General features: G+C 44.2%; 1 protein-coding gene across 2 annotated transcripts; it reads left to right on the top strand.

The window, feature by feature from the left end:
• The first annotated feature begins 160 nt into the window (after nt 1–160).
• Nucleotides 161–25,843, top strand: clip1b (CAP-GLY domain containing linker protein 1b). 2 transcript variants are annotated; one of them, XM_042060449.1, is made up of 22 exons: nt 161–302; nt 1,505–1,893; nt 2,280–2,779; nt 2,995–3,119; nt 3,391–3,586; nt 3,854–4,051; nt 4,421–4,524; nt 5,283–5,343; nt 7,951–8,055; nt 8,680–8,805; nt 9,158–9,274; nt 10,901–10,958; nt 11,230–11,372; nt 12,848–12,922; nt 18,678–18,784; nt 22,528–22,648; nt 22,812–22,855; nt 23,178–23,238; nt 23,669–23,825; nt 24,260–24,312; nt 24,736–24,848; nt 25,497–25,843. In XM_042060449.1, exons 2-22 carry the CDS (start codon nt 1,809–1,811, stop codon nt 25,723–25,725), a joined length of 2,778 nt encoding a protein of 925 aa, XP_041916383.1. In that variant the 5' UTR covers nt 161–302; nt 1,505–1,808; the 3' UTR covers nt 25,726–25,843. The 2 variants fall into 2 exon arrangements, with proteins under 2 accessions (XP_041916383.1, XP_041916384.1); XM_042060450.1 differs by lacking the exon at nt 7,951–8,055.
• The last annotated feature ends 129 nt before the right edge of the window (nt 25,844–25,972 follow it).

The following is a 25,972-nucleotide window of genomic DNA, read 5'->3' as shown; positions in this document are numbered from 1 at the left end:
TATGAAAATAGAAGGTTTGTGTAGTTTTGATCGATTCAGGCACATATGGAAGAAAGGTTCTTCGTCTTATGTATGTGCAGGCACTAGGCAGCTTAACTTCTGACTGTCTTGAAGTATTTCACACAGTTGCGTAGTTACTGTAATACCAGAGAATGTCTGGTAATACTATGGTAATACACATGGGAACATTACGTCACCATATCCTCACTGACAGAACAGTCCACTGAAGAACTAACGGGAGTAGGCTACGGGACTTACTGAGTTTTGTGTGGGTGTTGTGAATGATATTTAGGATTGCAACGGTAAGTCATAAGACCTCGTATGTGGAGGCTTTTTCTTAACACCGCTGCTTGGTATATCTGGCCGTACTTCTCCTTTGTTTCTGTTAACTCGGTTCGTATAACGCGGGCGTGTTATCAAGAATACACTGTGTAGTTATCTGTAGCTAGCTGTAGAGATTTCCTTGGAATCATTCCTTCTGAGCAGACAAACGTCATCCAACAGCCATTTGCACCAATAAATCAGGCGAGCCAGATGCTTTTGAATGTAAGCTTTCAAATGTTTAGACAGTAATAAACAAGTCTTGCCTGTTAATGTCAATAATGGAACTAAAAACACCGAGGTTTTATCATAGGTAGCTAACCAGTTAGCTGAACTGCTAACCTGTGCTAACGTAACGTTAGAAAAATATCCTCTGGCAATAGTTACAGTGGCTGGTTAGCCAGCTTGATAATGCACAACACCTCATTTGAATTTATCGATCTGGCCTGCGATCACCAGGCGCCTTATGTTTTGTAAATAAATGCCTTATGTAAATAATCTCACCATTGTGTTGTTTCCCTCATCTGTTAAAGTTGGTACCTGGTGCTTAACTATTACATTGTACCTATATCTAGCTAGCTAAGCCACAGTTATCTGCTGCAAGTGTCTCGTTTTGGGCACTTTGGTTAGCTATATGCAGTCAACTAGTGCGTGTATGTTTATCTGATAAGTGTATTGTGAAAATTAAGAATGATATTTCTTTCCTCGTTAACTCATCGTTTAGATTATGTTTTACATAACTGTTACAATCAGCACCGATTTCAAAATATTTCAGACCTAACCGACTCCTAGCCAGACTGCAAGTTCCCTATCATACGCCCCTTTGAGAACCAGCTTGTTTTCACTGTTTACTTACAATATCCTTACACTGTACATGTCGTCTGTGTCTTTACACTATGAAAAACATTACGATACCTCCTCTGTCGCACCCTAAATGCATTTGGATTATTTGGTGCGTACGCTCATTACAAATGTATCCTAAGATGTGAAAATAGCTTGATTCCAATGCCTTTGTTAGTGCCCTGTTGTAAACTCACATTTTTTTGACCTGGTAACACAGATAAGATGAGCATGAAGATTATCTCATTAAATTTGTATTAAATCACATGAGATATCACATAATCAGAACAATGGAGTAATTGTGTCTTTGTTACATTTTCCCCCACATTTGTCATGCCCGAAGGTGAATCATATCCAGACGACTGGATGGGAAAAAACATCCTATAGGTTGTGGGGACTCGGGAGATCAGTTTCTGGATTTGGAGTTAAATGTTTAGGCCTGGGTGACTTGCTACAGTTCTTTTGTCAGGAGTAGGTGAGATAGCAGCACCATTTCATGTGTGAGGAGTGGGTTAATATCTAAGGTACAGATTTGTATGTGTTGGATAGTTTAGTTGGAGATTTCTGGGGACGGGATTAGTCAATACAGGTGGATGCTGGAGACTGGTTAGTGTAGCTTCAGGTGTGAGGGGCACACACTCGGAGAAATGAGCACAGGAAAGCCCAGCGGCCTCAAACCCCCCTCCAAGATCAGCAGGCCGGGGCCCCCTGCCAAGACTTCACCCTCCTCTGGTGAGACCGCCACACCCTCACATTCCCATTTAAAAACCAGATTAGAGTAAACCTTTAAATGACCTATGGCAGAGATGTGTTTTTTTTTATGTAAGATCCAGGCACCAAATGGAAAATGTCATCATTGTGTGTAGTGAGTTCTGGGTAATGCCTTTGGGAAATGTAGATACCCTTACCAGAGGTGCTCATTGAGAAAATCTCAACTAAAAATGGGAATGCTTTGCACATGGTTGAAAATACATTATATGGATTCTATAGTGATTCCAGGGGATGTACAAACTAAATGCGTAAAATGTATATCTGTCACAAGCAATTATATAATTCTGTTTTCTTGTCTCCTTGGTATACATTTCACTAAACTCACGTCACTGTGTTCTGGTTGTCAGTGGGTTCTAAGGCGGTGCCCCCTTCCAGCAGTGGCTCACCTGCCCCCCAGGACTCCCCGACAGTCGGTGACTTCCACGTTGGTGAGCGTGTTTGGGTGAACGGTAACAAGGCTGGCTATGTGCATTTTGTCGGAGGAACCCAGTTCGCGCCCGGCCAGTGGGCGGGCATCGTTCTGGATGAGCCCATCGGTAAGAACGATGGCTCTGTGGCGGGCGTACGCTACTTCCAGTGTGAGGATCAGCGCGGAATCTTCACCCGCCCCTCCAAGCTGTCCCGCACACAAGTGGCAGAGCCAGATGCCAACGGTGCCCCGGCGACACCCAAGCAGGCTGTCCCTGCTGCCAGTGCCTCTGCTGCCACTGCCGCCACACCTGCCACCCCTATCACACCTGCCTCCGGGGTTAAGGCTGGCTTGAAAGCAAGCGAGTCAGTCTCCAATCTGTCTGAGACAGACTCCACCAAGGCTAAACGAGTACTGAAGTTGGGGGACAGAGTCCTGGTGAGCTGAACCTTCGAGAAAGGAGAATTTCTCTGGTTGCATATCACATATCCTACTTTTTAACATTTTCTCTTATGAAAATTTATAACATGCTCTTTTAAAAATGCATGAAACAATATTATTTAATTATTTATAGAACATATAGGTATAGGTATAGGCATGATTAATGTTAATTATGTTAGTATGTATTACTAATAGATGCATTGTTGATTTAGGTGGGTGGAACTAAGGCGGGTGTGGTGCGTTTCCTGGGTGAGACGGAATTTGCTAAGGGTGACTGGTGTGGTGTGGAACTGGACGAACCGCTGGGGAAGAATGATGGTGCTGTAGCTGGTAGCAGGTGGGGAGATAAACGCACACACACACACACACACATACACACACACACAAACAAACACACACAGGAATAATATCTGTGCCACATATACACATGCAAACACATGGACTCACACTCACAATATCCTCGCGTGTCACTTTTCACACCATTAATACCAGTGTGTACAAGTTAAATATGGACACTATGCTTACTTTGTTTGAGTTAACACACCAAATTAGTTTGAGACGCCTTTGTCTGATCTAATTTGTTTGAGATGGTTTTCCGTTTGTGGCAGGTACTTTCAGTGCCAGCCCCGGTACGGGCTGTTTGCTCCCACGCACAAGGTGACGCGTATTGGCTTCCCCTGCACCAGCCTGTCCAAGAGCATGAGCAGGAGGGCGGGGCTCCGGCGCAGCCCCAGCGGCTCCTCAGCCAGTTCCCTTAGCTCCCTCGCCTCCTCCACCGGGGGCAAGCCCAGCAGAGCGGGCCTGGTGAGAGCACACACACACACACACACACACACATACAGTAGTTCACACTCACACACACACATAGTTCACTCACACACACACACACACACACACACACACACACACACACACACACACACACACACACACACATACAGTAGTTCACACACACACATACAGTAGTTCACACACACACACACACACACAATTGTGTCGTTGTGGTAAATTGTTTACTGTTTTGTAAATGTGTTATAAATGTTTATGCGTGTGCGCGTGTTCTTCCCATAGCTGACAGAGACATCGGCACGGTATGCACGTAAGATTTCGGGCACAACGGCGTTGCAGGAGGCCCTGAAGGAGAAGCAGCAGCACATCGAGCAGCTGCTGGCCGAGCGTGACCTCGAGAGGAACGAGGTCGCCAAGGCAACGAGCCACGCTGGGGAGGTGCAGCAGGAGTTGGCGCTCCTCATGCAGGGCCAGAAACAGGTCCGTGTCTGTCTCATCTATCAACTTACATCTGATTTATTGCAGATGCGCAACATGTTAGGCTTTGTTGATGTTTACTTCTTTTGGCATATGTAGTTCCAGGTGTAGATATGTAGTAGGCCTACTATGTAAGTACCAGAATGTAGTATGCATGACATTGTAACATTATAGTATTAGTATATTCATACTACTATTCATTGTATTGTTCATGAATAAATAATGATAATCTATAGATAATAGATAATGCTAATGAATATAAATAGTTTATTGTTGTAACATGTTTACTTAATCTTTCCTTTTTGTTTGTTTGCCTATGGCTCTCCCCCCCCCCCCCCCCCTTTTTCTGTGTCTGGTGGCCCTCTGTTTCAGTATGCGGTTGAGATGGAGGCTAAGCTGGACCAGCTGAGGAGGATGGTGGAGACTGCAGATCGGGATAAAGTAGAGCTCCTCAATCAGCTGGAGGAGGAGAAGAGGTGAGACTGACACAGGACGTCAGATCCTCATCATCATGTCTCAATCGGCTTGAGGAATAAGACATACTGTACATTCAAACGTCAGAGTAGAGTATTGAGTACAGAGTAGAGTATTGAAACTTTGGAGAGGACCCTGCTTAGCACATGTATATATACGTACTATGTGTATATATTGCTTTTGAATTCAGGTAGCATTGAGAAGGTGTTTTAGGGATTTAAAGCATGATTTCATTTAAATCATAATTTCATGCATAATTTATTAATTTTTTTTTTCAACCAGAACCTGTTTCACATTATTTGTTTTGGTACATAACACAACCTTGCCATACCAGCCTTCTACATATTCTCAGTATGTAGAAAAGGAGATTTATTAGGATGTTTGCAGGATTAAAGGATTGGCCCACTGGACTGTACTGTATGTGTAAGCCCTGCAAGCAAATTCAGAGCAGTGGTTACTTTCTCACAACTGAAGCATGGCATGCGCAGTGTTCAAAGATGAGAAACAAGAGCTTTATCAACACACGGCTTGTGAACAGTAAAAGTATCTGTTTATGACATACACCCCCATATTGTAAAAGTAGTATATTTCACTCTTTTAGATAAAAGTGTCTCCTAAATTATGTAAATATGTAAAAGTCCTTCAGGTTCCTGATGGCAGCTGGTCCTATAGTGAGATTTAGCTCAGCCTAGGATTGTATTTATAGGGCCAGGAGAAATCATGTTGAAGAAGGTCATTGTATCCTTGTTTTATCTACTAGGAGAGTTGAAGACCTTCAGTTCCGTGTAGAAGAAGCTTGCATTACCAAAGGTGACCTTGAGGTAAATAAATATTCATACCTCCACACAGACATATTCTGTCATATCAGCATCCCTGATTGTAAAATGTGATTCAAAGTATTCTATACACTGCAGTTTTTGCAAATTTATGTTGCACTGTAGTTGCATACAAACAACCATGAAAGAATAAGCTTGAGGCAAGATTGAAGTCTTCAATGCCACATAAGATTTTTAAGACTAGTCTTCATATCTGACGTGAGCTTGCCATTGCAGGTTGAAAATGTAACCAACGGGGCTTCATTACATATTGTTATCACAATGTAGGGGTAGAGTTAGATGAAAGAAAAGAAAAAAGTGGAAGAAAAAAGAAGACAAAAGAATGGTAATATATAATGTAATATGCACAGAAGTATGTGTACAGATATTTTCTAGAATACCAAATAGCCAACAAACACCAACACTGAGATTAAAACTACAAACAAAACAGAACAGAGACATAAGCAAGATTAAAAAAAGAAAAGAAAAAGGCAATATTATCAAGTACATGAAATCCTCATTTATTTCATGCAAGCAGTGACTCTTCTCCAGTGATCCCCAGTCAGCCTCAGATGCTGGTATCGTCCAGAGTGCATGGCTGTCTCTAGGCCAGTGCTGCATCTATCCTCTGCTCTCCCTGCTGCCTGCAGCTGCCTATCTGTCCGTCAACAGTGTCTCCAGTGTGTTAAATGAACATTTAATTGGATTCAGATGGAGACACTGACTCGGCCGGTCAGGAATTTCCTCCTCCCGGCTCTTGCGCTGCTGCTGCTCTCTCCCGTACTCCCGTGGCAATATGTTTAGGGCAAATGACCCTGGAACAGAACGAACGACAAACTGTCCAGTCGTATCAGACACTCTCCCCTCGCCCCTGGGCTTCGCCCCGCCACCGTTCGCTGTCAACCCATTCGTATAAAAGCCACTAATGTGCTTGTGCCCTTGATGCAGCATGCGCCGGTCCTCCAGCATGCCAGAGTTTGATCTATGGGTGAGATTTACTCTCCCCCTACATCCGCCAGCCACGCCAATAACTTTTCCACCGAGCTGCTGCATAACATGTGCTTGAGTGTGAGCGTAGCCCAGTTCTGGCTGACCAGACATCAGATGTGGTGTCAGATAGCCGTCTGAAAGCCAGCCGTGCCCTGGAGTGGATACTGTGCCGAGTGCTCTGTGGTGGTAATGTGATAAACACACAAATAAATATATCTGTCAGTTATCTGTATTGATGCACACAGTGGCTGAGGCATGCTGCGTAAAAGCCTAAGTACATTACTGTATATCCATTGGATTTTAAAACTGGAACGTCAGTGTGGGTGATCAAATTTGTACACATTAGCAAGTATAAGTACGTTTCGTTAGGAAGTATTAGTAAGTTTCTGCATATCCTAATTGGATCTCTTGAGATACATGTACACCACCACTACAATCTGGGGTAAGACCACAGGGCTGTCTACAGGAGAGGATTACCTAGAACAATTTAGCCCAATAATAGCAATGTGGGGTGGTTCTATGAACCCCCTGTTGCCAGTGCTCTTCCCATCACCTTGTCTTCTCTTCAGATGGGTCCATTGCTATTGCTCTTTTAGCCAGTACTGTAGATCTCAAACCATACTGTCAGTACTGTCCTTCTTTCCTGTCGCCTCCATGACAATGTCTTTTTTTTTTTTTACCTGCTCACCAATGCTGAAGAGTTGAATAAGAGGTTGAAGGCAAACACAAGGAACACCTCATCTCATTTAAGAAAAGAACCATTACTCTTAATGCAAGGGAGACATTTCAGGGTCCCTCTTTCACCTGATCTGGGGATTGATGCTCTGCCTAACTGTTCAACTTCTTTCTTCACCGCCTGGCAGCTTTTTATACTGCTGCTGTAGGAGCTGTTGTGTAGAACTGCATCTATTCTCTTAACACTTGCCTTCTAAGCAGATATTTGAGTGATCTTTTACTGTAATGAAGACAATGCTGTTATAGCTGCTGTGTAATCCTCTTTGATTCATTCATTCATTCATTCATTCATTCATTCATTCATTCATTCATTCATTCATCCATCCATCCATTCAATCATGCATTTGTTTATCCATTATTTCACCCATTCATTTGATTCTTGATCCTTGATTCTTAATCCATCCATTCATGGCACGTTCATCCGTTCATTTGTTCCTTCATTTGGTCATGCGACTGGACCGGTGTGGCTCTCATCCCCACTCTTTCCTCTTCCTCTTTCCTGTGCACATGAATTCAGACTTTGGGTCGGTGCTCCATCTTACTTCATTTTTGGTTCTCCACCCCTCTGCCCTCTGGGAGCCTTGCTAAGCTTGGTCCTGCCCTGCCCTCCGCCTGGCTCTCTCCATCTTTCTCCCTCTCTCTCTTTCTCTCTCTCTCTCTCTCTCTCTCTCTCTCTCTCTCTCTCTCTCTCACTCTCTCTCTCTCTCCTGCCTGTGCCACTGCCTTCTTTGTCCCCATTCATGAGCAGAGGGTGATGTCAAGGCCACCATGTGTCTCCTCCTCCTTGGCATTGAGCTTGCATGTGACAGCGGCGCTGGTGTCGTCTCTCTTCCTCTTCCTTCCTTCTTTTCTGTCCTTTCTTTCTTTCTCTTTTTTTCTGACTAACAGACGCAGACCAAACTGGAGCATGCCCACATAAAGGAACTCGAACAGAGCCTGCTCTTTGAAAAGACCAAAGCTGACAAACTCCAGAGAGAGTTAGAAGACACTAGGGTAAATGGATACCTGAGGTGTGATCGTGGGGGCCGTGCGGGACGCGGGAGGTGGCTGGACACACGTAGGGGCCACTCTCTCTGTGTGACAGTGACACAGTGGTGGGGTGTGAAAGGGGCCCAGCTTTTAGGGCAATAAAAAGCTGAGGTAGGTCACCAAAGCTTCAATTATCGCAGGAGAAAATGATGTCATATCTGATGATGACTCTCTGATGATGAAGTGACAAGACCATGTGGATGGTGTTTGCTTTGTAATTTGTCATGCAACAATTCCATCAATTCCATTTTTTTGACATTTACATTTTTCAATTCTTAAATTCACAAAGACACTGTGTACAAACTAAGATAATCTTAATTAGTGGAGGGAAATGTAAAGTTTGTTAAGTTCATCTGGACATAGACACAGATGGAAACTACAGGTTCTAAAAGTAATGCTCTTTAATTTACTTAACAGAACAATTTTGAAACTATAATGGGGAAGTAATTGATGAAAAACAGCTGACTTAGGGTATGGCTAGACATCTCACATGCTCCGTGAGGACAGTATGCTGTTGTTGTTGACCATCTGGGGAATTCGGCGTGTTTTGAGCATGCGTGGTGAGTGTGTGGTCTGTCATGTCCGCAGCTGGCCACCGTGTCGGAGCGCTCGCGCATTATGGAGCTGCAGCAGGAAGTGACCGACCTGCAGCAGAGGCTGGCAGCCGCACAAGCCGCCGGGGGACCGGACTCCCCACCAGCTCAGGACAAAAAGGTGAGCGCACACTGGCCCAATGCTCCTCTTCCTCCTCTTCCTCTGTCTCTTTTTGTCCCCCTCCTCTCACCGGTCCTCCTCTTCCTCCTCTTTCTCCAACTATTATCTCTCTTTGTCGTCCTCCTCCCCCTCTTCCTATCTCTCTTTGTCCTCTTCCTCTTTCTTGTCCTCCTCCACTCTCTTGTCATCCTCCACTCCTGTGTTCTCCTCTTCCTCCCTCTATTCCTATCTCTCTTGTCCTCCTCCTCCTCTCCTTTGTTCTGCTCTTCCTTCTCCTCCTCCTCTTCACTGAAACGAAAATAAACCCATTTGCTGCTCCACTGATGCGTTCCTGCCCCACTCTGGCCCACAGGTGAAGGAGCTGTCGTGCGAGCTGGAGGGGAAACAGAAGGAGGTGACGTCCCTCCAGCAGAGGCTCAGCTCCGCGGAGCACGAGAGGACCACCCTGCAGGAGCAGCTCAGCAGCCTGGTACGAGTCCCACACAGGACCAGCTGATGCGTTAGAACGAGTCTGACACAGGACCAGCTGATGCGTTAGTACGAGTCCCACACTGGACCAGCTGATGCGTTAGAACGAGTCCCACACAGGACCAGCTGATGCGTTAGAACGAGTCCCACACAGGACCAGCTGATGCGTTAGAACGAGTCCCACACAGGACCAGCTGATGCGTTAGAACGAGTCTGACACAGGACCAGCTGATGCGTTAGAACGAGTCCGACACAGGACCAGCTGATGCGTTAGAACGAGTCCGACACAGGACCAGCTGATGTGTTAGAACGAGTCTGACACAGGACCAGCTGATGCGTTAGAACGAGTCTGACACAGGACCAGCGGATGAGTTAGAACGAGTCCGACACAGGACTAGCTGAAGCGTTAGAAAGTGCATTTGGGTGTTAGAGAGAGGGAGTGAGTGAGTGATGAGCAATGAGTAGAACTGTTTCAGCATTTATTTATTTATTTATTTTTTAAGATGGGCAAGAATGAGTGGTTAGGCGTAATTTAGCACTTCTACGTCTTGTAGAGTGGTTACCATCCATTGTGGACCACAGTATGGTACGAGCCAGAGGAAGTGAGGTGCTATGAGTGGAGTGGGGTTACACTACAACCGCTTGAGTTGGATGGCTGGAGAGTGGGCCCACAGCTATGGAGGTGTTGGATGACCGTAGAGTAGAATTACAGCCTCACTGGTTTAAACACAAACAGAGTCAGCTGATGGAGAGCAGTAAATGTGTTTGGGTTTTAGAGATGTGTGACTTTTAAAGAAGAGCAGAATGGGTCATGGTTCAAGATGCTCAAGGTATGATGTTTATTGAGTGAAGAGTGTTAGTTAAGTGAACTGTTTACAACTGGGTAATATTATTGATTAGTGTGGACAAGCTGTTGAGTGGACTTTTGCTCAAGCAGACCTTACTGTGCAGAAAAAAATGACAACATTAGCAGAATTTGTAATATATTTTAGTTTATACCATGGTCTAGGTTGAAAAGGGTGTCGTTTTAAAAAGTGATATACTACACCTATAAAATTATTATGACGTTGCTTGACAACGCCTGAGTTAGTCCGTTCAGATGTGACTTATCAACATTCCACAGTGTTGCGATAAACAGCTGAAAACGATTTTAGCTCTAAAACTCATTTAGTATTAATAATTGATTTCATATTTATTTATTTCGTAAGTGACCATGGTATAAACGGGATACTGGCCTTCGATGCGTCCATTATCAGAAATAAATGGACTTCGCGGAAGCTTTGCTTCGCGTTGGACGGTTCACCCCTCCGCGTCGTCCATTTATTTCTGATAATGGACACCTCGTTGGGCATTATCCCTTAGTTATTGGAGGTCAGCAGAAAACACACACACACACACACATGAACACAAAAATGATCTACATTTTAGACACACACACACACACACACACACACACACACACACACACACACACACACACACACACACACACACACACACATCTTTACAAAGCAAACTTCACTTAGCCTTTTATCTTAGCATGACGTGGATTTGTGTGAATTGCTGGTGGCACCGGTGCATAGGAGTTTCTTTCATGCTACTCTGTCATCTGTGTCTGTGCCTGCAGAGAGAAAAACTTGATGAAACATCCCTAGAAAACCAGAAGACTGCCAAGAGTATGCAAGGTAAGCAAACTGCGCTGGGTCATAGCAGAAGAGTAAGGGGAGGGTTACACTGCTTTCATTTGGGCTGCTGTCCATGCTGGGTCCTAAAGCTAGTTCTGTGTCTATTTGTGTGTGTGTATGAGTTACTAAAGGTGTGTTTTGTGTGTATTTATGCTTGTGTGTGTGTGCATGTATATGTATGTGCATGTGTGTGCTTGTGTGTGTGTGTGTTTCATGTGTGTGTGTGTGTGTGTGTGTGTGTGTCTCTGTGTGTGTGTGTGTGTGTGTGCAGAGTTGGAGCAGAGCCTGACTGAGGAGCGGGAGCGGCGGGATGGAGAGGAGGAGGCGCGGAGAGAGGAGCACCAGCAGGAGGTGAAGCAGCTGCAGGAGAGAGCTCAGGCTGCAGAGGAGCAGCTGCAGGTGTACAAGGCCCAGGTGAGTGCACAACACAGCACTCACCTACATAGCGGTCTGCCCTGGGGGGGGGGTTCTGTTTGCCTTGGGTTTTCCGTGAACGTTTTGGGAACACTCACAAACAGTTTGAGGAGGTAGTGCTCTGCGATCATGTTTGAAGTTGGACGGGGAGTTGCCATTGAGTTTACATAAGAACGTTCAAATTATCTGTTCAGACACAAACGTGTTTGATGTGAACGTTTGCCTCTGTTCAAGGAATTGTAATACACCTCAGGTCTTTGGGTTCAGAGCAAATTTGGGGTCTAAAGCTTGGAGTTTAAAGTAAGATATCACGTCATCTATTGGGGTGACATTATGTTGCTATATGAGTGTACCTTTCACATGGCTTGATCTAGTTAGAGTAGATCTCTCAAGCTGATGATACATGGGACAACATTTTGTGCAATTGCTGGGCAATGTTACTCATTAATGTGGTTCTGGCATGTTCCCACTGATATTGGGCAACAATTTCTTTTCTGGAAAACTTTAATCATAAGTAGGCAAATCATCATAATCATCCACAATCAGAATAAATGGCCCAGCAACATTGCTCAAAAAGTTGCCCAAGGTATCATTACCTTCAGTTGAGCGTGGTAGATAGATGATGTGTAAGACGTAGGGATGTAACGATTACCGGTATAATGGTAAACCGTGATAAAAATGTTGACGATAATAATTACCGTTTTCATTTCAAACATCATGATTATCACTGTTGATTACCGCGGTGTGGAAACCGTGTGTTTAATCCTTCCCAGCTTCACCCGAGCCTGCTTTTGACATACAGTACTGTAGGCCTGGTACAATGAAAAAAAACTGGTAACCTACTGATTCTGTTGTCTAATTGATGGTTTTAACTACGATTCGGATTAGGCTTCACCTGATTTTAAAAGGCGGAACTTTTTCACCGCAAAATGTGCACTGTATCATGTAGCCACTCTGCATCTTTTTATGTTTGCGTCCACATTAAATCCATTCCACTCACGTTATCAGGAGAATACAGTAGCCTAAAGTTTTATTTTGAACGCTTACTTTCGTCTCACACATTGCATCTAAATAACAGAAATAGCAAACTCCAAGTTGTGGTAGGGTAAGTTAAGCTATAAGCACATAGCCAATTAAACATGAAGAAAAAAGTGAACGGGACACTTTTTGAAACTATTTCAGCTTGTGTAGGCCTACCAGTGCTTTCTGAACATATTGAACACACTTTTAGAAATACCGTGATAATAACGAAAACCGTGATAATTTTGGTCACTATAACCGTGAGGTTAAATTTTCATACCGTTACATCCCTAGTGAGACGCCATTAAACCTGAAAATTGCTGAAAAAAAAGTCATTATATATTTGCATTTTAAGAGAAAATTGAGTGTGTCATCCTGTGCACATAGACATCTTCCTTTTGAATGCTAAACTCCATTAAACCTGAACGTTGCTAACACAGCCATGTCTCTCACAGGAGACAGAGTCAGCGAAGAGCCTTTCTCAGGCCCTGGAGACCATGACCCAGGAGAAGAAGGAGATGCAGCAACAGGTAAACAACTGCGCTTCTCTCAAACAAGTGTGGAAGAGAGTTCATGGCCGAGTGGTGTCAGTGAATGTTTTGTAATGTGTCAGTGGGTGTTTTTGTAGTGTGTCAGTGAGTGTTTTTTGCAGTGTGTCGTTGAGTGTTTGTTAGCGTTATGGACTCATGATGACTAACATTAGCCCAGCTAACCTAGTGGGATGGGAACAGACTGAGGGACGTCAGGGAGGACTCTAAGTGGGTCAAGGTCGTGACCTTCATCAGTGGTGATGTGCTGTAGTGAGTTGAGCTTCTACTGGGACAGTAATAGCACAGTGTAGATCAGCACAGAATGGCTTATGAAAGACTATGAATCATATAGTGTGATATGAATCATCTCTCTCAAAAGATGTAATTATAGTTGTTTGTTGCACTGCCTACATTTTGGGTTGTGTTTATTGTTTATTGCCACATTTAATGTGTTAACATTCTGTGGGACAGTATGTTTTAGAAGACTACATCATCTTGTGTTGCTACCAGTTGTTTTCGGTTAACATAAACATAAGCTGTTTATAGTTGTATACAGACAGCCGTTAGGATAGTGTTCATATGCCTTAGCTTAATCAGCGCCATGAAAAATAATTTTTCTGTTTGGAGCAGAAATGAATACAACTGTGTACCCTGGTGGATATCAGTAGTATAAGTTCCGATGTACCAGCAGCACTCATATTATCATTGAGTTCATCATGAGCTCTTCAATGTATGTGCGGGTCAATAGAATGGGTCTGTTAACGCCGTTCCGAGCATTCAGCAGTGGCATTCAGCAGCAGAAGTAATGAGGGGGGAGTGGGCTAACCGTACCGCTGCATGAAAACGCTGCGTTGCCCCGCAGCGCTACATGTAGAGCAGGCTGGCGTGTGTGCGGGCACATGTGCTGAGCTCATGCATACATGCTTGCATAACGTCTCAGATGGAGAGGGTGCGAGCGAGCGAGCGAGCGAGCGAGCGAGCGAGGGAGCCTGGGGGAGTTCAGACGCCACTATGACTCCCAGCTCAGGCTGGAGCACTGCTCAGCTATAGGCCGCGGAGAGAGGAACACATGTTCGAGGCTACTGCACTCACCCGTACTCTAGTTTACCCTGTACGGTTTTCAAATGTCAAGGGAATGGGTGTGCATTTAATATTCATGTTCTGGGGGAAATCTGACCTAACGAGTGATTTAAACTTGTAGAGGATAATTAAGGTTTTGGAAGTCTTAGGCCATGGATATAAATGTGATGACGAACTGTGATGGCATTTGGGAACTTATAACCGTCTACTGACCATGAGGAAAGTGTCTCCTCACGTTTTTTGATAGGTTAGAAAAAGTCTTTTTTTACAGCCCTCTTTCTGCCACCCACAATTGAAACTTCAACAAGTTGTCTCCATAGATGTTTCCCAGTGTTCCGAATTCCTATTTACTGTGGTGAGCTGCACCTCACCTGCGTCTCACACCTGCAGTGACCTGTATCCCAATATCTCCCCAATCGCATCTGTCCCCAAAACATCTGCTAGGCCTACCCAGTAATACATCTGCACCCTGACACCTGTCTTGCGTGCCAACACCTGTCCTGTGTGCTGATTGCTTTGCTTTTAGACCCTAATGTGTTCCACAATCTCATTTGTTTCACAAGTCCAACTAGTCAGCCTCCTAATCTATTATTGGATGTATCTGTTTGGACACTAGGGGAGTGTTCTTACTCTTCTCCCCTAAAATCATCTTAAATGTTATACTTGAAAAATGTCACACTTCAGTGGACCTTTTTTCCAAATGTATGCCTGCTTTGGGTATAGGCATTTGAAATATCCACTCCGTAGCTGGGCCTCTGTTGTCGTCAGTTACAGTGAAGGTCATGCTGTGAGAACCATTAAGATTCAAATCACCAACTCCACAATGTCTGTGTTGGCGCCTGGGAAACCCTCATGTTAGCTTTTGGGCCTCGGCTACTTTTCATGTCATGTGGAAATCTTATGTTGTATTTTATGTTTAGTCTTAGCTTGTTTCCTTGGTCCTTTACCTCTATTAAATTTGATATTTTTTAGGGTTTGTTTGTCTTGAGTATAGTCATTTTGAAATTCTGCTGTTGTGTTAATGTTATTGTAGAGCAACTTGATGAGAAATGCCATATACAGCCTAAGTTACTGTCATAATAAAAAAAAAAATAGGAGGGAGGCAGATATGTTACAAAATAGCCAGCCTAGTATAAGATACATTTAGTAGATTTTTGCATCGCACTTTGCATTGCAAACAAATATTGTAATAAATGTAAACAAATGCATAGAAGAGGGATGGTACTTATTCATGTTGATGTTAAGTTTGCTTTTAAACGTATCCATGTAACTGTTGCTGCTTTAATACAGTTAGAATATTTTGTCTGCAGTAGAGGAGGATGAGAGGCTTGTGAGTTGTTGGCATACATGTTGTTTATTTGAGCATACGTATGACCAGTGGCTGTGACGTAATGGCCAATTGCATGGACATTTGGTCTGTGTGTGTTTGTGTTTGTGTGTTATATAAGACTCAAGCATCACTGTGCCTTCTAAGAATGGCTACTGTGACATCATCCGCCAGCCCCTCCCCCATGAGTGCATACACAGTGTAATGCAAATGATTTGACAGAATGTCAAGTGATGACCTAACAGAAGTAGGAGAGAACACTCTTTGCATTCGCACATAGTGTCACATGATTATGCATGCGCTCAATAGTGACACGTGCAGGTACTTAACGTACTGTATGTCAGCAGACTCGTTAGATTTGAGCTGTGCTTTTCTAACTGTAAGATGAATATATGATTGCAGTAATTACAGATTGCATCCTTACATACAATTTTCATTGACAGTTTAGAGACAGCTTTTTAGAAACAATGTTAGAGACATCGAACTGTAGCTTAGGTCACTGATTTCTGGCTTATTAGTAGTCAAGCATTTTGCCTGAAAGTACACCTGTGTGTTTGTGTTTGTGTGAAGAGGAACTGGATAGTGAAGACTAGTGGGGAGTTTGTATTGGCCTAGGAGGAGGTGTGTTGGATTGCGTTCGTGTGTATGTGTGTGTGAGGACTGAAAGGGGCATTGGGGTTGTGGTAACAGCAATGTTGCTGCTGCTGCTGCCACATGTATTGTGTGCATGTGTGGTTGTAATAACACACACTCACAGAAAAAAAGAAAGAGAGAGAGAGAGATGCTTGTATCGGGACAGCGGCAGCTGGGTGATTCTGCATGGCTGAGCAGAACATCGGTACGCTGAAATAGAACCCCCTCACCCCCAACCCCCTCTCACCCACCCACCTACCAACCCACCCCAGCCCCCTGCCGCTGCTCTTTAGCAGCAGCTTCTCATCACCACCATATTGGGAGCACAGTGACTCAATCGCAATAGGTAGGCCAGCGAGGCCCATCACTAGTCACATGACCTGCTCAGAGAGGAGAGAGGGAATACTGAATGGAGAGAGAGAGAGACAAGATGGAGAATGGCAAGAGATATATATATATGACACAAAGAAAATATAGAGGTGGGGATGAAAGAGAGAGAGAAAAAAAGGGAGGGAATTGAAAAAAAAAATATATAGAGAAGATAAGATGACAGAGCTGCACAGAGGACAAAGAGAAAGTGGGAGACAGAAAGGAGGAAGGAAAGTGGAGGAGAGATTGGCGGGAAAGAGAGAGAAGTGTGAGTGCAGAGGAGAAGATGGATACAGCGGGATGATGGGAGAGGAGAGGAGAGGAGGGAAGAGAGCAGAGGAGAGGAGGAACAATCCAGCGGACGGAGGGTGGAGCTTGCCCAGTTACATAATGGAGGCTGCTAACGTAACGCATGTTAGACTGTGACTTTGTGTGTGTGTGACAGCAGCAAGCTGTGCCCTGTTGTCCACTCCGCTCCGCTCCACTCTGTTCCGCTCCTCCGTCCCAACTGGAGATCGGAGATGCTGGATCCACAACACAGCTGCGCTGTTTGAGCTGCCAGATCCGGAACACTCGCTCAACAGCACTGTGGAATACTAGGATACGGAGATTTTAGATCTGCGGAATTCACTGGAAAACTGAAGCTCTAGATTTTTTTTTGGGGGGGGGGGTGCATCCGACTGCCGTGCATGTAGGTTTTTGGAACATAGAATTTTCGAGGCTGCCGATTTCGTTGCAACACTATAACATTGCTACTGTGAATTCTGGAACACTGAAACACTGACTGTGTAGCTGTGCAGAACATTGAAGTGGTTGACCGCTACAGTGCAAGAGTGCTGCTCCAGGGAGGTAGTGGTACTTAGGTACTTAGTGTACTCGGCCATGGATCTGATCTCAGTGCATCACAGCTTCTCCAGCAACATCTACACCTCTCAACTCCAGGTAACACATGCCCTCATGCATGCAGACATACGCTCCCATGTTCAGTCACATGTAGACAAAAAGGCTTAACACACATACTTGGTATCACTGTGATTCTATGTGATACTTAATGGGTAGGTATTTGTTACAGTTTGTGGTATTTTTGGAGCAAGCATGATTTAGCAGAGATTAAGAGATAGGGGATGAGAATGTGCGCACGCGTGTCTGTGTGTCTGTGTTTGTTTATGTTTTGTCTGTGTGGTGTTGTCTACTAACTTGATTAAAAACCCATCTAGCATATCAGCGATCTTGTAATTAATCTGCAACCGTGCCACAGTACTAGATGAGAAGCAGAGAAAAGCCTCAATGTAAATTGATTTGAAATTGTTCAGTTGGACAACGTTGAAATGAAGTATTGACTCGTGCCCCAGTCTGGTACAGTCACCAGCACGATTAAGGGTGTCAGTCTCATCTGGTGTGACCAATTTTGTAGGTCAGGTAAAAAAACACACAATGCTACAGAATGAAAAAGATCGACTCGGGGATAGAACCAGAATTAGTTACACTGGATGAGACAACAAAACAAGGTGGGACGATACACTCTTTTTTACTCCGTAATTATTTAAGTCAGTTCAGCATAGGGAAGAATGTTTAGTAGTGTTTCAATTTGGGGATTATTTGGTTACTAGGCAGACAAAACTCCATAGACATTAGGTCGCGTTTTTGTTGCACTTATGAATCAATGATGTGCTTTTGGGTTTAAATGGGATGTAGTGGTCGTGTTTGTAGTAGCACAGTGCAATAATAGCCAAATCTATTTTTAGCTCAAATAAATATCTAACTAAATAAAAAAAAACGTGGGAGATATTTAGGAAACAAAGATATTGCTGAATGAAATTTGACCAAATGTAGACCAATACTGTATAGTACAGTTATTCAATTTTGGTGTAATGTAGTTAAGATGCCAAAATCAGATTTTCCCAGATGCTTGTTCTCACATGCCTGTGTTATTTATGGCTCAGTCCTTTGAGATCCTTTGGCTTTTGAAGTGTGTTGTGTTTTTCTGTTCTGTGAGATCTGTGTGAGACGTCATCTAATTTAGTCAACCCCCAATTCTCCCTCTACCCCTCTCTTTCCCCCTCTCTCATTCCCTTTATACCTCTCTTTCCCCCTCTCTCATTCCCTCTATGCCTCTCTTTCCCCCTCTCTCTACCCATCTCTCTCCCTCCCTCTACCCCTCTCTCCCTCCCTCTACCCCTCTCTCCCTCCCACTACCCCTCTCTTTCCCCCCACTACCCCTCCCTCTTCCACTTTCTTTCAATTTTTCTCTCTGCTTCCCCCTTCCTGTCTCTCCCCCATTTGCCACTTGATGTCTCCTCTTTTTTCTCACTGTTTCCATCTCCCTCTCTCTCTTTCTCTGGGCAGCTGGAGGCTCTGAAACAGAAGAACTGTGAGTACCAGCAGGAGCTCAGCCTCTCGCAGGAGAAGCTCAGTGTGGAGAGCCATCGCATCGGCAGCCTGAGCCGAGAGATGTGAGTGTGCCCGCCCCCCTCTTATACTGAGCTCGGCTCCTATTCACATATGCACACACGCACGCACGCACAAACACACGCACATATGAACACACACACACACACACACAGAAACACGCACGCAGGCACGAACACACGCACGCGGGCACACACTCACACACGGACGCACGCACGTACGCACGCACGCATGCACACATGAACACTTATACAGACAAACACACACAAACACGCACGCAGGCACGAACACACACACACACACACACACACACACACAAAGACGCACACACACCCCAAAGACATCTAAATCTGTCTATTTGTTGTTGTGGATGCTGATGTGGATGCTGGTCTCTGTTGGCCTTCCAGTGAACAGTGACTCCTCTTTTTAGGTGGTTGAGTAGACCATTGCACTCATTGCATGTTTTCCTTATAGCCCAGTGGCTATGTGTAAAACAAAGGAGACTTATTTCACCACCTTCACCTTGAATGAGTCAACATGTTGTGTTGGGGAAAATTGCGCAGGCCTGAAGCAGTCACTGTATGACTGTAATCCTGTTGGCGATGATAATCCTAGCTGATGATGTGGAGTGGAGTGAGCCATGCCTCAACATGTCCATATCAGTGTTGTTTGTGGCACTCAGTGTTCTCTTGAGATCATGTGAGTCATTGCATGGATGGGACATCATCAGCATGGCTCATGATTCCGAGATGAAGGCTGCATGCGTGCGTCTCAGCTCACCACCAGGTGGCCCAAGAGAGTAAGGGCTGATTCAGACTGCATGCGTGGTGTGAACGTGGCATGTCTGTTGCGTGTCAGTTGCGTGGCGGCTGACACTGCGCTGTGGTGGCCTCTCTGCCTACTAAAACATCTCTTCATTTTTGTCCTTCACTGTTTTGAATGGAAACGCTTCCAACACGATTGCGTGTCGCATGAAAAATAGGCGTCGGCCCTATTTCTAGCATGTACACGTTTTCGGCGCGTCTGAGACGTGCGTGTCACCCAGGCGGTGTGCAAGCTCTAACCTGTTAACATGGGAGCTGAAATAAAAACAGACACGCCACGCAGCTGTCACGCTCACGCCACACACCCGGTCTGGATCAGCCCTAAGAGGGGTTACAAGAGGCTGGAGATAACGGCATAAATTGGTGTCTGCTATCACTCCATGCAATATGGCTGTGGAGCATAAAGTGGTATAACTTATAAAGTGGTATAACATATAAGTGATGTATGTGTAAATATATATTTATAAAGTGGTATAACATATAAGTGGTGTATGTGTAAATATATATTTATAAAGTGGTATAACATAACTGGTGTATGTGTAAATGGTGGATGAGTTGTTTGGATGTAGAAGGCAAATTTGCTTTGGTGCAGAAAAGGTTCGGTGTGGATGATAAACCTTCCATTTTGTCATTAGACTGGTATGGATGACTATCTGTGGGAATCAGATGAAGCAGATGTTTGGTATTGTTGATAGATTGCAGATACCTGGGTGTTACAGGCTGGGTATTTTTGGACGTACCAGACTTGAATGACAGGTGTATTTTGGATGTAGCAGAGCAGAGCTGTCTGGTGTTTGTTTGGGTGTAGCGGAGCGGAGCTGCCTGCTGTTTGTTTGGGTGTAGCAGGCAACTTTAATAAACTAAAGCTGAGCTCAGTCTGAGCTCTGGCTGCCTCTGCTCTGACGCCTCGCTCCTGACGTTCGGACTCTCCAGGGAGTATTACATCACCGGCCTGTCCTGCCCGCCTTCACGCTCAGCCTGAAGGCCCGTCACATGGGAATGAGAGGCTGCTCGACTCGGCTCGGCTGGTGAGGGAGGGAGGGAGACATGCGGCTATTCCTACTGCTGAGAAAAAAAGAGGAGGTCTGGGGATTGTGTAGATTGTGTGTAAGGTTAAGCCTATCTAGAGTTTTAGAAGAGAAGGATGACTGTTGATTTGAGAGGAGCATCTTTCCCGTTGAGACAGAATCATCTACACAGGTGAGGCTCAGTAAGTTCCAGTAAGTTCCAGACTGAGTAAGTTCCACTAGTAGATGGACTAGTGAGAAAGAAGTAGTTTGTCAGAAGGAATTCTATTGATTCAGTAAAAAGGTCTCTCCTAAAGAGAGCTGTAGATTTTTCAATGAGAGAGGTAGATGAGAAAGTAGAATGAAAAGCAATCAGTCTTCTGAGGTTAGAAGACGGAGGGATCTCTTGCTGTAAGCGAAGACTCTTTCCTGATGAGAAAGACATTCTCAGGTGAGGCAGGTGAGGCAGCTGCACTAGTTTGAGAGAAGCATACTGAGGCAGACGAGACACTACAGATTGTTCTAGAAGAGACACTTCAGAACCTTCTTTGTGCTTCTGATTTTTGGCTCACGGCTCTTTTTGATCTTGGGTTTGATCAGTTGTCATTCGGAGACAGAACCGGTTGATTAAAATTCTTCAGAAATGTGTCAGAATAGTTGATTTGAATATATCTATCTGAAATTTCAGATACACACACAGTGGCAGTAATGCCGTTACTGTGTGTTTGTGTCTGTTTATACAGATGCCTCTCTAAATACAGACACTTGACCTTGAGTTGTCTTCCTCTCAGGCTCTCAGAGATAAGTGATTTTGTAGTTAAAATTTGACACAGTCCAGTCTCGCATCGCTGCATGAAGAATCTGATTAACTTCCGCATCGGAGCGGCGCAGGAGGTAAAAATAGAGAGCCGCGTTTGTCACAGTTGAAGGAAAGCGTGTCGACCTGCGAGGCGTTTGGATGGCGATGGCACACTGTCTACTGTACGAGCGTCTACACTGAGTCACCAAGGCAGCATTTACAAACATGTCTAATCATATTTGTCTTTTGTTTTTCTGTTGCGTTTTCAGTCTTGATTTCGGTTTCATTTAAAGCAAATGAGAAAGAGATACAGTATGTATGAGAGCCAGAACCATCATGTCAGAAGTCCAGGATGCTCTACATCTCTTTCTATTGCTTCTGAAGCCGTGTCCTGCGTAAGGCAGAGTGATGTTTTGAGGGTAAATGTTTGCAAACTGAGGGAGGATTAAGGCAGCGGGAATTGACATGTTTACAGATTGGGCTTAGTCGGCTCATAACTGGGGGAGACTGTGGCTTCTTTGCGAGGGAGTATAAATAGAGCAGAAATAGGATAAACGAAGCAAGGTTGTCTTTTTCAACTTCATGCTCCAGTCCAGTGTATTAATTGCTAAATCACAGTCTGGGCCAGTCTTCCTGTCCTTGCCAAGTGGGCATGTGCAGTGCTGTTTTAGTTACGTGCAACATTTAATCTATTTTTGCAATCGTGTGTGTGTGTGTGTGTGTGTGTGTGTGTGTGTGTGTGTGTGATCAAGATGATGTGCACATGTTTTCTTAATGTAAGGCCCTACCCATGAACCTATGATCTTGATCAAAGAATGCATTAAGAGTCTATATGTTCCTTGTATTGCCTACTGCCTGCAACTTTACATTTGGAATTTCTGCAAACCCTTCACTCATTTGTGAACTTCTTCTTCTTGTTTCAACTATTCACACACTAATAGTCTGGCCACACACTAATAGTCTGGCCACTAATAGTCTGGCCATGTGGTGTTTAAATTGAATGACTTAGAAGAGAGCTTTTATTATCAAGGGAACCTAAGAGAGGCTGATTGATTGTTGCGAGAGAAGAGCTTTTCTGATTGAGTCAAAATGAACACAATGAGCTCATGGGATGCTGTGATTGGTCTGAACGGCTGACCGTATTCTCTTTCCCCCAGTGAGGAGCTGAAGCTTGCAACCAATCAAAAGAGCCAGCGTCTGGCGGCGCTCCAGGATGAGAACGGGAAGCTGGCCCACGAGCTTGACCTGAGCCGGCTCGAGGGCCACGCCCACAAGAAGGTAACTTGGCAACCAGGACGCTCGGTTACAATGGATTGGTTTCACACGCTTCATCACAGCAGGGTATCTGGACACAGGACGTTTGGCTGATGGTTTAGCTCTTTTCCTGGTGGGGACGGTATATTTAGAGAGTGTTTAAATTTGTCTGTGTCTGTCCTTTTAGATTGAAGATAAGCTCTCCAACAACCAGCTGGAGATCTCTGAGAGGTAAGAAGTGTTTTACAGTGTCATCTTTACATCTGACTGGCTGGTTACTATAAGCAGTATATAACTGGGGTTGTGTTTGATACGTAGGAATGGTTCATTATTTTACTTAATGCAGTCAGTTGCCTGTTGGAACTTGAATAATCTATGTAGATTTACATAACAGAATGAACATTTTAATAATGAACTTGAATAAAATATCAGAATAGTATTCTCTGCTTTAGATGTGTGCATATCAGTAGTGTTTGCTTACTAACAGTGCCAAAGAAGAGGCGCATGTGTGGCAGATGTTCTGTACATCAAAAGATGTTTCCTCTTTTTACAGGGACAACTCCAATGCTTTGATGACGGACAAGGACAGAGAGTTACAGACGCTTAGAAATGAGGTAATGTTGCTGGCTAATTACCATAAAATTGTGCAAAGATGTATGTAAAGGTTTAGTTATGTTGAGTCATTACATTTCATTTTTAGGTACCTATAGTGTGTGATGCCGTAAATACCGTATTTTCCGGACTATAAGTCGCACCTTTTTTCATAGTTTGGCTAGTCCTGTGACTCAGGTGCAACATATATATATATTTATATATATGTTTTTTTCCTCTTCATGACACATTTTTTGACTGGTGCGACTTATACTCCGGTGCGACTTATAGTCCGGAAAATACGGTACTAAAGCAGGTGTGAGGAGAATGAAGTGTGATGCTAGCAGCTCATTTTGCCTATAGCTGAACTTCTTGCGGATGTAACTCCACCGTGTAATTTTCTCCGGCCTGACCTGAATATATATATATATCTGCCCTTCTGCCCTGTGTCAGATTGCCCTGCTGCGCGGTGAGCGTGCCGTGGCGGAGACGCTGCGCACGGCCGTAGAGACCCTGGAGAAGGACAAGGCCCAGCTGCAGAACCGTGTCCGCAGCCTGGAGCAGCGGCTCACTGGAGAGCCAACAGCAGCGGGCGACAAAACACCCTCAGGTCAGACAAAGCGCCCTCAGGTCAGACAGTCTGCACTCCAGGGTACCCACCAGCAACTACCAACAAACTATAGGGAATCTAATCAAACTACCATCAAACAAATCTTATCTGCATTTAGCATTTACTGATCTTAAACGTACATAGTGTGCACAGTGACAGTCAGGAAGATTATTTGGTCCCATCAACAGTAAACACATACAATTGTGTCATCTTAAAGGGAGGGGTAAAGGCAGTCATAGTTGCCCTGTTTACACTGTAGGCAAAATTAGGAGCTTGAACTTATTAAAGTAGCTAGCAAATAAGCTCTGCACAGCCCAGCATGACAGCGCATCCAAAAGTGGCTGAATATGCTGAATGCATTTGATGCAATTTGATGCTAGTGGCTATATGCCCTGATCTTTGTTGAAAGTGTGTGGATGTGTTACTTCATGCAGGTGATGCTGCCCTTGACCAGCTACGGGAGGAGAAAGAGTTTGCTGAGGGACAGGTAAGGACTTGCATCTTGATTTTAACATTTTCAGTAGGTTTGTGATATTTTTTTGCACATTTAAGGTAATATAGAAAATAACTTCTTTAAATTGTTTGATCTTTCCGAGTGTTGTGACATCTGTAGGTCTGTGTAATACATTGCGCAGATGTATTGGGACACCTATCAGCCTATTATTAGAAAATCTTTTTAGTTTGTCAGTTTCTGATGTTACAACAATAACAACAACACCACGATGCATTTAAAGTGCTTTATCAAGGCAAAAGTGTTTGATTAGTGAACAGGGAACCTCACTAACCACCAACAATATGTAGCATCCCCCTGGTTAGTGCTGCCAAATGCTTCCTTACTTATGCAAGTGAGTGATAGTTTACTCTTTGTTGTGTTGGTCATTCCTCACTCTTCTACTCCACTTTAAAACAGATAAACTTCCTGAACTCGGTCATTGTAGACCTCCAGCGAAAGAATGAGGATCTTAAAGGGAAGCTGAAGAAGATGGCCTTGGCTGAGTTCAATGGGAATGATGAAGACGATGGGTGAGTTGACGCTAGAGGTGGAAAAGTTGGGATTGATTGACAGGTGAACTCAATCAATCCCATCCCTCAATCAATCCCAATCCCAACAAGAACTGACAATGAGCAAGTTTTCCATTGGAGACCGGACAAAAGTGTTTGTACTGTTGCTCAGATATTTGGTTTCATGGGTTTAAGAGGGTGCTTAAAATGGTATTAATCATTGGTGTTACACTAATTAAAGATCTTTAAGAAGAGAATAAAATATTCAAACAAACCTAAACAATTTAAACAAATAAACTAAATGTGTAGCAATACCATGGATTTCAGTTCTGGAACTATATTCTGTCTTAGTTGCACTGTAATGATAGCTAATGGGGAACTGGCATAATGAAGAACCAGTGAAAATAATTATAATAATAAAATAATTTGCCTGTGATGTATACTGTCACTAAAACCTTTTGTTGGTATCAATTTATCTAAGTCAAGCCAGGCATGAGACTTGTAAATGAGAGATAAACTGTTCTGATCTGTTATTTGGGTTGATTAGTCTGCACACTATTAATAGTAAGCTGTGTACGCTCTCAAGACCCAGGAGGTCCACAAAATCACCTCTGTCTACTTCCATTAGTCGTATTGACACTGTCTTTAAATCTTATCCTGCTCTCACAGCTTAAGAGAAAGGAAGTCCAAGAAGAAGGCACCTCCTCGGGTGTTCTGCGACATCTGTGACTGTTTCGACCAGCACGACACAGAAGACTGCCCTACCCAAGCCCAATCACCTGACACACCACCCCACACCACCTACCATGGCCGGCGCTCGGCTGAGAGACCCTACTGCGACATCTGTGAGGCGTTCGGACACGCCACAGACTCCTGCAATGACGACCAAACTTTCTAGAGACAAACATTCCATCCAGATCTTCTAGAGTACACCATTCCTGCCTGGGAACAGGCACTGCACATTCCGTTTTCCCTCTGATCCTTTCATATTTATCAGTGTACGTTCTTTGTACGTATGAGTGTGTGCGTCCTCGTCATTATTTCCTTACTAAAATACCCCCGGTCAGAGATTAACCCTGTAATCTTTCCTAGGTTGAAAATGCACAGGAAGCTATGCTGCTTGTCTGAAAGGAATTGATATAATG

Source organism: Alosa sapidissima, chromosome 13 (assembly GCF_018492685.1).
Source record: "Alosa sapidissima isolate fAloSap1 chromosome 13, fAloSap1.pri, whole genome shotgun sequence".
Classification (NCBI taxonomy): Eukaryota; Metazoa; Chordata; class Actinopteri; order Clupeiformes; family Clupeidae; genus Alosa; species Alosa sapidissima.
This window is presented reverse-complemented; position numbering and strand designations above follow the sequence as displayed.

Bases quoted from the DNA above. Each gene is read 5' to 3' on its own strand.
- clip1b (XM_042060449.1), top strand. From the start codon at position 1,809: ATGAGCACAGGAAAGCCCAGCGGCCTCAAACCCCCCTCCAAGATCAGC. The intron at 3,587-3,853 runs GTGAGAGCACAC...TTCTTCCCATAG, and splicing joins AGCCCAGCAGAGCGGGCCTG to CTGACAGAGACATCGGCACG. The intron at 11,373-12,847 runs GTGAGTGCACAA...TGTCTCTCACAG, and splicing joins TGCAGGTGTACAAGGCCCAG to GAGACAGAGTCAGCGAAGAG.